The sequence below is a fragment of the Lampris incognitus genome, chromosome 13, assembly GCF_029633865.1.
Source record: "Lampris incognitus isolate fLamInc1 chromosome 13, fLamInc1.hap2, whole genome shotgun sequence".
Lineage (NCBI taxonomy): Eukaryota > Metazoa > Chordata > Actinopteri > Lampriformes > Lampridae > Lampris > Lampris incognitus.
The window spans coordinates 4,673,393-4,685,671 of record NC_079223.1 but is presented as its reverse complement, the minus strand read 5'-3'; the positions used below and the strand labels follow the sequence as shown (position 1 = coordinate 4,685,671).

At 49.6% G+C, this 12,279-nt stretch overlaps 1 protein-coding gene across 1 annotated transcript in view; it reads left to right on the top strand.

Annotated features, from left to right (window-relative positions):
• Window positions 1-12,279, top strand: part of khdrbs2 (KH domain containing, RNA binding, signal transduction associated 2) — a 120,548-nt gene continuing 108,269 nt past the window's right edge. The window contains exon 1 of the mRNA XM_056292355.1: window positions 1-91. Coding sequence (XP_056148330.1) covers window positions 1-91 — 91 coding nt within the window. The remainder of the gene's footprint in view (window positions 92-12,279) is intronic.

Sequence of the window (12,279 nt, the reverse complement as noted above, 5' to 3'; positions counted from 1 at the left end):
ATGCACCAGGACCGGTACGGAGCCGAGCTGCTGGCGGAGAAGCACGGCATCGACACCTGCTTCGTGCACGCGATCCGCCTGCTGGCGGAAGGTAAGTTGTGTTGTGTCGTCGCTGGAGTTGTGTGACGTGGTTTGTGTAGACGTCATGCACACACACAGCTGCTGTCCGCGCGCTGCGTCGGCTGCCGTACGAAGGTGTCGGTGTGTGTTTTCGGAGCCGCAGCCCTCCACCTGCCCTCCACCTGCCCGCCCGCGCGCTGTCCAGATGTGCTCCGCTCGGCTCGCAGCACGTCGGGCTGCGCGTGGCTGTCGGGCTGCTGGGTTGTGTCGTGTGTCTGTTGTGTGCGAGTCGCCACTTTGCCCGTTTGCTCCGCGGAGGAAGAAAAGTAAAGTGCGCGTAAAGTGTGGAGGAAACCAACTCCTGCCTCCACCGCCGGCACCGCTGCCCAGCAGGGTCGCACCCCCGGTGTGCGTGTGTGTGTGTGTGTGTGTGTGTGTGTGTGTGTGTGTGTCGGTACGGGTGAACGCGTGGTTATGTTGTGTGTTTGCATCGAGTCCTTGACGCGTGTTGAAGAGAGGAGCCCCGTAAACACAACTCAGTCTGGGTTGGCTGAAATCCCAATAACGGCAGAACAACGTCTTGTGTGTCTGCACTGCTGCACGCTGGAGAGACTCCACAACGTGTTGTGTGTCTGCACTGCTGCACGCTGGAGAGACTCCACAACGTTGTTGTGGGTTTGCACCACTGCACGCTGGAGAGACTCCACAGCGTGTTGTGGGTCTGCACTCTGCTGCACGCTGGAGAGACTCCACACCGTGTTGTGTGTCTGCACTGCTGCACGCTGGAGAGACTCCACAGCGTGTTGTGGGTCTGCACTCTGCTGCACGCTGGAGAGACTCCACAACGTGTTGTGTGTGTGCACTGCTGCACGCTGGAGGGACTCCACAACGTGTTGTGTGTCTGCACTGCTGCACGCCGGAGGGACTCCACAGCGTGTTGTGTGTCTGCACTGCTGCACGCCGGAGGGACTCCACAACGTGTTGTGTGTCTGCACTCTGCTGCACGCTGGAGAGACTCCACAACGTGTTGTGTGTCTGCACTGCTGCACGCCGGAGGGACTCCACAACGTGTTGTGTGTCTGCACTCTGCTGCACGCCGGAGAGACTCCACAACGGGTTGTGGGTCTGCACTCTGCTGCACGCCGGAGGGACTCCACAGCGTGTTGTGTGTCTGCACTCTGCTGCACGCCGGAGGGACTCCACACCGTGTTGTGAGTCTGCACCGCTGCACGCCGTAGAGACTCCACAACGTGTTGTGTGTCTGCACTCTGCTGCACACTGGAGGGACTCCACAGCGTGTTGTGTGTCTGCACTGCTACACACTGAAGATACTCCGCAACATGTTGTGTGTCTGCACTCTGCTGCACGCTGGAGAGACTCCACAACGTGTTGTGTGTCTGCACTCTGCTGCACGCTGGAGAGACTCCACAACGTTGTTGTGGGTTTGCACCACTGCACGCCGGAGGGACTCCACAGCGTGTTGTGTGTCTGCACTCTGCTGCACGCCGGAGGGACTCCACAACGTGTTGTGTGTCTGCACTGCTGCACGCTGGAGGGACTCCACAGCGTGTTGTGTGTCTGCACTGCTGCACGCTGGAGGGACTCCACAACATGTTGTGTGTCTGCACTGCTGCACGCTGGAGGGACTCCACAACATGTTGTGTGTCTGCACTGCTACATGCTGGAGGGACTCCACAGCGTGTTGTGTGTCTGCACTGCTGCACGGCGTGTTGTGTGTCTGCACTGCTGCACGCTGGAGGGACTCCACAGCGTGTTGTGTGTCTGCACTGCTGCACGCTGGAGGGACTCCACAACATGTTGTGTGTCTGCACTGCTGCTTGCTGGAGGGACTCCACAGCGTGTTGTGTGTCTGCACTGCTGCACGCTGGAGGGACTCCACAGCGTGTTGTGTGTCTGCACTGCTGCACGGCGTGTTGTGTGTCTGCACTGCTGCACGCTGGAGGGACTCCACAACATGTTGTGTGTCTGCACTGCTGCATGCTGGAGTGACTCCACAGCGTGTTGTGTGTCTGCACTGCTGCGCGCTGGAGGGACTCCACAGCATGTTGTGTGTCTGCACTGCTGCACGTTGGAGGGACTCCACAACGTGTTGTGTGTCTGCACTGCTGCACGCTGGAGGGACTCCACAACATGTTGTGTGTCTGCACTGCTGCATGCTGGAGGGACTCCACAGTGTGTTGTGTGTCTGCACTGCTACATGCTGGAGGGACTCCACAACGTGTTGTGTGTCTGCACTGCTGCACGCTGGAGGGACTCCACAGCATGTTGTGTGTCTGCACTGCTGCACGCTGGAGGGACTCCACAACGTGTTGTGTGTCTGCACTGCTGCACGCTGGAGGGACTCCACAACATGTTGTGTGTCTGCACTGCTGCATGCTGGAGGGACTCCACAGTGTGTTGTGTGTCTGCACTGCTACATGCTGGAGGGACTCCACAACGTGTTGTGTGTCTGCACTGCTGCACGCTGGAGGGACTCCACAGCATGTTGTGTGTCTGCACTGCTGCACGCTGGAGGGACTCCACAACGTGTTGTGTGTCTGCACTGCTGCACGCTGGAGGGACTCCACAACATGTTGTGTGTCTGCACTGCTGCATGCTGGAGGGACTCCACAGTGTGTTGTGTGTCTGCACTGCTACATGCTGGAGGGACTCCACAACGTGTTGTGTGTCTGCACTGCTGCACGCTGGAGGGACTCCACAACGTGTTGTGTGTCTGCACTGCTGCACGCCGGAGTGACGTCACAACGTGGTGGTTCAGACAAACCCAAGTACTGCCTCAGCAACTCTCATTTCAAGATCCTTCATTTGTTCTGTGTCATTATACAAGGAGAGGAGAGGAACATTCTTGTGTTTCGGCTCCTCAACACTGCAGCAACAATAGTAATAAAACAACAACAACAACAAAACAGAACAAAAAAGCAGCGATAATAATAAAACAGTGTGTGGTGTATGTAAGGTGCTGTGTGTGTGTGTGTGTGTGTGCGTGCCTGCCAGCATGTGTGCGTGTGTGTATAAACTGATGATCCGCTGAAGACCACGGGTCAGTACCCGCCAGTCCGGCACCAGGCTTCGTGTCTGTAATGTATGTATATGTATACACGTAACACCGGGAGGGTTTCATGCAACATCCTCCGGGATGTCACCTCGTGATTTGTCTGTTGTACCGGGCAGGAAAAAGGGGGGTGTCCCATTTTAACAGAGAAGTAAAGTTCATTTTCTCACAGTTCAGTTTGGAGGGTTCAGCAAAGTAGCTCAGATTCAGCAGCGTGATTTACATTTACATTTGAGACGGTCGTCTGTCCCGGGGGTCGTCTATCGTCGGGGCTGTATCGCGTTAACGCTGGCATCAGGAGACGTGGCAGCAACACAACTTGTGTGTTGAAGTGAATATATTCAGCTGTGTGTGTCTGAATATTTTGATCACTATACACCAGTGGCGGCTGGTGCTAAACATTTTGAGGGGGGGGGCAAAATTTAGCTTGGCACAGCACACCTGACAGCTGCTTTAATGTCCACACAGTCAGAGTTATCAAGAAGGACAAGGTGGCCTCCGCCAAGGTTGTCCCTTGTCTCCGGTTCTGTTTGTGATATTCATGGACAGGATCTCAAGACGCAGCCAAGGTGAGGGGTGTGTCTGCTTTGGGAACCTCAGAACAGCATCTCTGCTCTTCACAGATGATGTGGTTTTGTTGGCTTCATCAGAACGTGACCTCCAGCACACTGGGGCAGTTTGCAGCCGAGTGTGAAATGGTCGGGATGAGAGTCAGCACCTCCAAGTCTGAGGCCATGGTTCTCTACCAGAAAATGGTGGATTGCTTCCTCCGGGTTGGGGATGAGTTGTTGCCTCAACTGAAGGGGTTCAAGTATCTCGGGGTCTTGTTAACAAGTGTGGGTAGGATGGAGCGGGAGATTGACAGGTGGATTGGTGCAGCATCAGCAGTAATGTGGATGTTGTACCGGACCGTTGTGGTGAAGAGGGAGCTGAGCCGGAAAGCAAAGCTCTCAGTTTACCAGCCAGTCTTGGTTCCAACCCTCACCTATGGTCGTGAGCTTTGGGTAGTGACTGAAAGGGTGAGATGGCGGATACAAGGAGCTGAAATGAGTTTCCTCCGTAGGGTGTCTGGGCTCAGCCTTAGAGATAGGGGGAGGAGCTCGGACATCCGGAGGGAGCTCGGAGTAGAGCTGCTGCCCCTTTGCCTCGAAAGGAGCCAGCTGAGGTGGTTCGGGCATCTGATCAGGACGCCTCCTGGGCGCCTTCCTTTGGAGGTTTACCAGGCACCTCCAACTGGGAGGAGACCCCGGGGTAGACCCAGAACTCGCTGGAGGGACTACATGTCCAATCTGGCCTGGGAACACCTTGGGATCCCCCAGGAGGAGCTGGAGGGTGTTGCTGGGGAGAGGGAGGTCTGGAGTGCCCTACTTAGCTTGCTGCCACCGTGACCCGACCCCGGAGGAGCGGCTGATGATGAATGAATGATTGAATGAATGTAGCCTATAGATTTTATCAGCGTTCGTAGACGGTGGATGATTGACAGTTGAGACGAGGCATGGTGGTGGGTGTGAACATGATATTTGAAGGGGGCGGTGCCCCAGCGCCCTGTACTGGCCAGCCGCCACTGCTACACACAGTACTGAATCCTTGTCACTGAGCTAATGGCTGTCATCAGAGTCACAGGAGATAATTGCTGCCGTGGTAGATGAAGATCCATGTGGACTTTGCTGTACGACTATATGTACCCAGCACTTGATCCTGCGGCTCTGTCTCTAATAAGAAGGCCGAGTCTCGGTCATACCGGGAGGCTGCCGGGGCTTCACAGCAAATAACCGCAAGGCAAAGCCAACACAGCAGCTCAGTCACATCACTGATTTCAAAAGTGAGATTTAGCTTGAAAGCCACCTGAGACCTCATTTACTGCAGAAACGGGGGACATGCAGCCGAAAAGAAATGCCCCGATCTTGCCTGCCCGTAGATCTGGGTGGTTTTCAAACGTGTCCAGATTGTCTGTCGGTGCCGGGAGTAGTGTGTGATTGAACATGGGGCTGATGTGCGTTTTTGCCGCTGGAGCTTCCTCACCCGGCCGTGTTGATGAAACACCTGATAATTAAACTTCTGGCTCGACTGTGACACAGATGGCATCGTCTGTCACCTGTGAACCCCTGGCGAAGGCCCGGGCTACCCAGCACAGGCTCAGGAAACCAACATAGACCCCCATTTTAGAATATCGTTCTCATACGGTATCACATTTAAGAGCCTTTATCATGATTTTAATGACATCGTGATTTTTCATCTGGCCGTCAGGCATAATACCACAACACGCATGCAGTCTCTGTCTATCAGTATTGTGTTTCTTCATTTATTTGCTTGTTTTAGGCAAGGCAATGTTGCCGATTAGACGAGAATAAATTCATGGCAAACAACTCCGGTTTCAGGTAAATTTGCACGGACCACACTTCATCATTAGATGCAACACAACGAGAAAATAGAAATCAGGGCGAAGTCTTAACTGCAAGGCCAGCCCAGAGAGACGTGGGCATTAAATACAACAGTGAAGCATCATAATGATAACGTGTCAGCGCAGTCCCTGCAGGAATGGTGCTACGCAGCGGGCAGCAAGTAATGCAAAATTCCACTAAACCAGCAATATTCTCGGCATGGAGGTCAGCACAGAGGGGACACACAACATAGATGGATGACTCAAAATATGATGTGTAAATCATGAATATCAATGGGTGGCATGAAAAACAGCACTCAGAGAATGTATATATATATATAAGTATATGTATATATATATATATATATTCCCAGCTATTTATCCTTACACAGAGAGGCCTATAATCTTGCATGCTTCACATCCTTCACTGTGATGAATAGCAGTACAATGTTTAGCTGCTTGCCATGATCACAGCTAACCACTCGCTATCTGTTTATGGAGGGAACTGCTTATGCGCTGGGTTTGTTATTTTCGGGCATTTGTCTCTTTTCGGGGCAGGTGTATAGCTGGTGGGTCACCCAGGTCCCGTTTTATTTTTCTAACGTGCCGTAAATCATCCTCCAGAAAGAGGCAATGTGATCAACCCTGCAAGATTAATACAAACCAGTGTTGATATATTAGGCACACAAAGTCCTCGCAGAGGACAACATAATCATGCTTTTTTTTTGTCATTAATATTTTTTTTTCCAAAAACACCAATATAACAGTACAAACAAAACAAAAAATAAAAAAACAGAAGCAAGCTTAAACAGCACAGCATGATAGGCCACAACACCCCCCCCACACACACACACAGACAATACACAACACCCCATATGCTACACATCAAGGCTCTCTCTTACATATTGCCACCTAATGACCCATACCGCTACTCAATCTGAGAGAGCTGCCCCACGTTTCAGTGAGTTTAGACACAGAATCCCTCACTTTAGCTTTCACCAACCCGTATGAGGCTGTAGCATCTTGACTCCGATCCAGTCCTTATAGCACAGTGTGCTTGTATTTCTCCAGTTCCTTAATGATTCCTTAATATCCGCTTCCGGTTTGGGAAGATGGCGGCGTGAATTCACATTTGCGGTGGCCTCAGCCAGCACCGTCCATGCAGTGTAATAAGTTTTGTCTTGGTTTGATGGCTGGGAGAGCGGGGCAGGCTAAGCTAACCGCTAGCCTGTGCAGACTGGCGGTTCCAACACTCATCCTGGCTGGCGTTCGTTCCCTTGGACAGTGATTTTTTTTGTTTAGTTTGGATATGCGTATGTGTTTGTTTGGGTATGTGTGTTCTTGTAGTTTTTGGATGTGCTTCTGTATTTGCGTTGTACTGTTGCGGGTTGGCGGAAACGGCATTTCGTGTATGCAAGTGCATGAAGTGAAATGACAACTCAAGTGTTGCTGATCCCTGATAACCCTGGCTGCATTAAGGAAGCCTGCGAGGGCTAACCCAGACTGTGCCTTTGTGAGTCCAGCTGGTAGAACAGGTTTGTCTCCAAGAAGGCATAGACGTGGTGAGCTTGGCAAAGGCTGGTCCAACCCGTTCCTCACTTGCCCCAACCACTCGTGTCCAAAATGGGGAAACCAGCAGACAGTCCCACATGAGGTGTACAAAAGTACCCACAGAACGTTCACATTTCCAGTATCACTGCTTTGAATTAGACCAAGCTTTTTAAGTCTGACTGGAGTCCAGTAATACCTATAAAGTATTTTATAATGTATAAATTTGCTCTTACTCTCCCTCACTGACCAGCCCACGTTCTGGACTATATTCTCCCAGACCTCTTTATCAAGCTCAATGTCCAGGTCTCAACAATAACGCATTGAAGACAATGATGCTAAAAAATGTTTTAAAAAAAAGTCAAACATGGTAACCACACCATTTTTTTACATTTCAAGTTTCATTGGGTGAACCTTGACAGATCAATTGTAAGAGGCATACACTAAAGGTTCACACTCAGGACCAGGTCCTTACTGACAACATAGATCCACTAACCGAAACTGCAAGAAGTTGTCCATAATGGTCCATTCATGGATATTCTGAGGCCACTGTCAAGACGATCAGTTAGCAAACATTTGGTCACCATGTTTCATACAAAATTATCTGAAAGTCTAATAGTCCACTAGCCCGTATGTGACCCCATCCATTTACCCATTCGCCCATTCGTAACCCTGTGTTACTCTGACATGGAGTCACATAAGCTTGCCTTAGGCAGCTGTGAGGAATAAATCCAGAAACCGCCCCCCCCTTTTCTCCCCAATCGTATCCGGCCAATTACCCCACTTTTCCGAGCTGTCCCGGTTGCTGCTCCACCCCCTCTGCTGATCCGGGGAGGGCTGCAGACTACCACATGCCTCCTCTGATACATGTGGCGTCACCAGCTGCTTCTTTTCACCTGACAGTGAGGAGTTTCACCAGGGGGATGGAGCGCATGGGAGGATCACGCTATTCCCCCCAGTTTCCCCTCCCCCCTGAACAGGCGCCCCGACCAACCAGAGGAGGCGCTAGTGCAGCGACCAGGACACATACTCACATCCGGCTTCCATCCCACAGACGCAGCCAATTGTGTCTCTAGGGACGCCCGACCAAGCCGGAGGTAACGCGGGGATTCGAACCAGTGATCCCCATGTTGGTAGGCAACGGAACAGACCGCCACGCCACATGGACGCCCCCAAAAACTATTTTTTACCCTTTTTCAATCAGCAATCACATTCTCATAGGAACCATTGTGAGCCCAAAGCTCTCTGTGTTTCAGCTGGTGGGGTAAAATGTTTAGCGGGGCTGAAATAATTCTATTTTTGTCAATATTTTTGACAGCCTGTACTGTTGATTTTGAGTTCGAAGTTGACTGTCAGCTGCACTTATTTGCTGTACATTACGGTAATGCTAAGCAAAGTTCACAGATGACTCTGCTGCTTCTTCTGCGCTTACTATGTTACCGTAATGTACAGCGAAGAAGTGCAGCAGATGGAGCCTTCATGGAACTCACAATCAAAAGTACATTACATCAAAACATTGGATTCAAGCAAGCAAGCAAGCAAAATTTTATCTATATAGCACTTTCAATTAAAAACATACAGTTACAAAGTGCCTTACACTCAATACACAAAATACGAATAAATAAATAAAAGCAATTGAACCAGAACCAGAACCAATCCTTCATTCATCCCCGAGGAATGAGTATAATTGAATGAATTTAAGCATTTATTTCACCAAGGTTTAACATTTTACCCTAGCAGATGAACGCTGAAACCTCGGGGATCACGGCGATACCTTTAAAAATGCTAGAGCTGATTGAAAACAGGCCAAAAAAAAGAAGCTTTTAAAATTTATTCTTCATATTAAGCTTCTGCGGCCCCATCTCAGCGTAACCAAAGGTTACAAATAGGGTCTCATATGGGGCTAATAGTCCACAGGACACTGTCAGTTGTATCTTTATTTTGCACTGAGCACAATAAGATGATTGTAAGAGGTGGCTGAAACTAAAGACTAGAAGGACCCTTGGTACCACATAAGCAATAGTGAAGCTAGCTAAATAAAGACTTGCACCGCCGTTGCGTCACCATCTTTGTTAACTGTTCTTTCTCCTGGATCATCCTCTGAGGCTGTTATTGGATGTGATCATAAGAGGGAGGCCAGATGTTATCACAACGTAGTGTCAGCGTTATTAACACACAATGTACACTTGCAAGGCTAGGGCGCATTTAAGCGGGTCACGTCGAGCCCCTTTTGCCTGACAGGAAAGGACTTACTGCTTTTGCCAGCGTATCAGATGGGCAACGCCTGTGTAAAGCTGCCGCCTGATGTGAAGCAGACTGTACCAGTTAAAAAGGCCTCTTCGTGTACATCACACATTTGAAGTGATAAAATTAGCTTCAAAGTATTGGGCCCTTTTGCTCATGTCATCGTGTTCATGCGTCGTTCTACATTTTCCCTACAGTTGCTTTTTGTGTCAAGTCTGTGGGAGAGACAGCATTTTAGTGTTGTTTGTATATATATATATCGTGTGTGAAAACAGTGTGCTGGTCAGGCATGATGTTACCAGCAGGTAAAGATGATTCTGACTCACTTTCTGCTCACCTGCATTACACAAACAGAAATGGTGACACCAACCATATACTGGGGTTTTGTGTATAGGCACCATGGGAATAATGTGGCTCTTGACTTTAGGCCTGACTGCCAAAATAGCACAAGGGTTATCTTAAACTGTTTCCCTTGGCTACTGTACTTTACTATAAAACTCAATAGAATAGAATAGAATAGAATAGAATAGAATAGGGCAGACAGAGGAAAGCGTCCTTGCCAGGAAAGCATCCCATCACAGCCATTCTTGCCATCATATGAATAATTGGTTAGGCTTTCCTTAAATTGGAAATATGTTAAAACCAAAGAAGGATTCACAAGTCATGCTGAGTTTGTCGCATTTTCAAACAGCTAAAGTGAGGACTTAAGCACAAACATGCTAATGAAGCATAGAACAGGCTTGAATCCCCGTGTTACGTTCGACTTGGTCAGGTGTCCCTACAGACACAACTGGCCGTGTCTGCAGGTGGGAAGTTGGATGTGGGTACGTGTCCTGGTCGCTGCACTAGCGCCTCCTCTGGTCAGTCGGGGCAGCTGTTCGGGGGGAGGGGGGACTGGGGGGAATAGTGTGATCCTCCCATGCACTACGTCCCCCTGGTGAAACTCCTCACTGTCAGGTGAAAAGTACCGACTGGCGACGCCACATCGGAGGAGACGTGGTAGTCTGCAGCCCTCCCCGGATTGGCAGAGGGGGTGGAGCAGCGACCGGGACGGCTCGGAAAAGTGGGGTAATTGGCCGGATACAATTGGGGAGATAAAGGGGGGGGTTCTCCGGTTCACCCAACATACAAGCCTTTGGACTGCAGGAGGACACGACTTTATCTGGTGGAAACCCAATGAAACAAGGGAAAATAGAGTCAAAAGGCCGGACCCTTTGGACAGATGTCCTTCTTGCTGTAGGACAACAGTGCCAACCGCCAAGCCACCCATCACAAAGCTTTGTTTTTCAATTATGTTTTAACTAAATAGACCCAGACTTACATTACATCGCATGTTGTGTAGAGTGCAGTGATAGCACAAGATAACATTTCTGGGTCACCAAGATTTCATGCAGAAATAATGAGTGCAAGTTAAAGCCAAAGCACTCAGGCAACAGATGAAATGAATACTGCTGTTTCCGTAATGTTTTCATTCTACAGGAAAGTACTAAGTGAAGAAATGAGACCCGGGCAGATATGATTTTTTTTCTTTTTACCAAGAGATGAGCTAGATTGGAAAAAAGTGAGGTAAGAAAGGTCAGATCAAGTATTCAGTATGAAAGCATCTTTGCTGATGTGATGATAATTACATAGAAAAAAACCCGAGAGCCCTATGGTAAGTAATTTTTGGTAAAAAAAAAATAATGAGGCTATAGTCAGAGCCTTGAGTTGTTGGAGATAGATGGAGGTTTTGCTCGCCATTGGAAAAGGGCAAAAATGTAATTGACTCTAGTATGATCGCTTAATGTGGTGGAATATCACAGATACACGTTTGATCCCATCATCCAGTAAGAGAAGGAAGTCTAGGCCATTAGCCAACATTTTACTGAAATATTAGCCATAAGCTCATCAATAAAATCTATCGAAATTGATAGTGTAATACTTGATCCCTGGCTATTCTTTGATTAGATTTGTTAATTACAAAAGTCAGAGATTAGCCTGAATGAACATGCTGGAATGGAGCTGCCGTAACAACTGTTAATGCCCCAAAACCATTTATAGTTAATATAGAATATACGTGTAGAGGATGTGAGCTGGCTTTCCCAGAGACAGAAGACTTGGAAAGCACTGGGTCCAGACGGCGTCCCCCCATCCTGTCTTAAAGCATGTGCTGACCAACTGGCTCCAGTCTTCACGCAGATCTTCAACAGATCACTGGAGCTGTGTGAAGTCCTCTCCTGCTTCAAATGATCCACCATCATCCCGGTCCCAACGAAACCCTCCAACACAGGACTGAAAGACTACAGGTCTGTCGCTCTGACGTCTGTGGTCATGAAAGACTTTCAAACGACTGGTGTTGGCCCACCTGAAGAATGTCACAGGACACCTGCTGGACCCCTTGCAGTTTGCCTACCGGTCAAACCGGTCAGTGGATAATGCAGTCAACATGGGACCATCTGCACCACATCCTGCAACACTTTGACTGCCAAGCGTCATATGCAAGGACCCCGTTTGTGGAGTTCAACTCAGCGTCCAACACCATCATTCCAGAAGTCCTCTCCTCCAAACCCTCCCAGCTCACTGCATCCCCCACCATCTGTCAGTGGATCACCAGCTTCCTGATAGGCAGGAAATAGCAGGCGAGGCTGGGGGAAGTTACTTCTGGTATACGAACAGTCAGCACTGATGCCCACCCCAACAGGGATGTGTCCTCTCTCCACTACTCTACTCCCTGTACACCAATGACTGCACCTCCAAGTACCAAGCTGTTGAACTCCTGAAGTTTGCAGATGCCACTGTGGTCATCGGACTCATCCGGGATGGCGATGAGTCTACATATCGGTGGGAGGTTGAGTGGCTGGTACTCTGGTGCAGTCAGAACAACATGGAGCTGAACATGCTCAAGACTGTGGGGATGACAGTGGACTTTAGGATACACCCCTCAGCACTGCTCCATCTCACAATATCCAGCAGCCCTGTGTCAACCCTGGAGAAC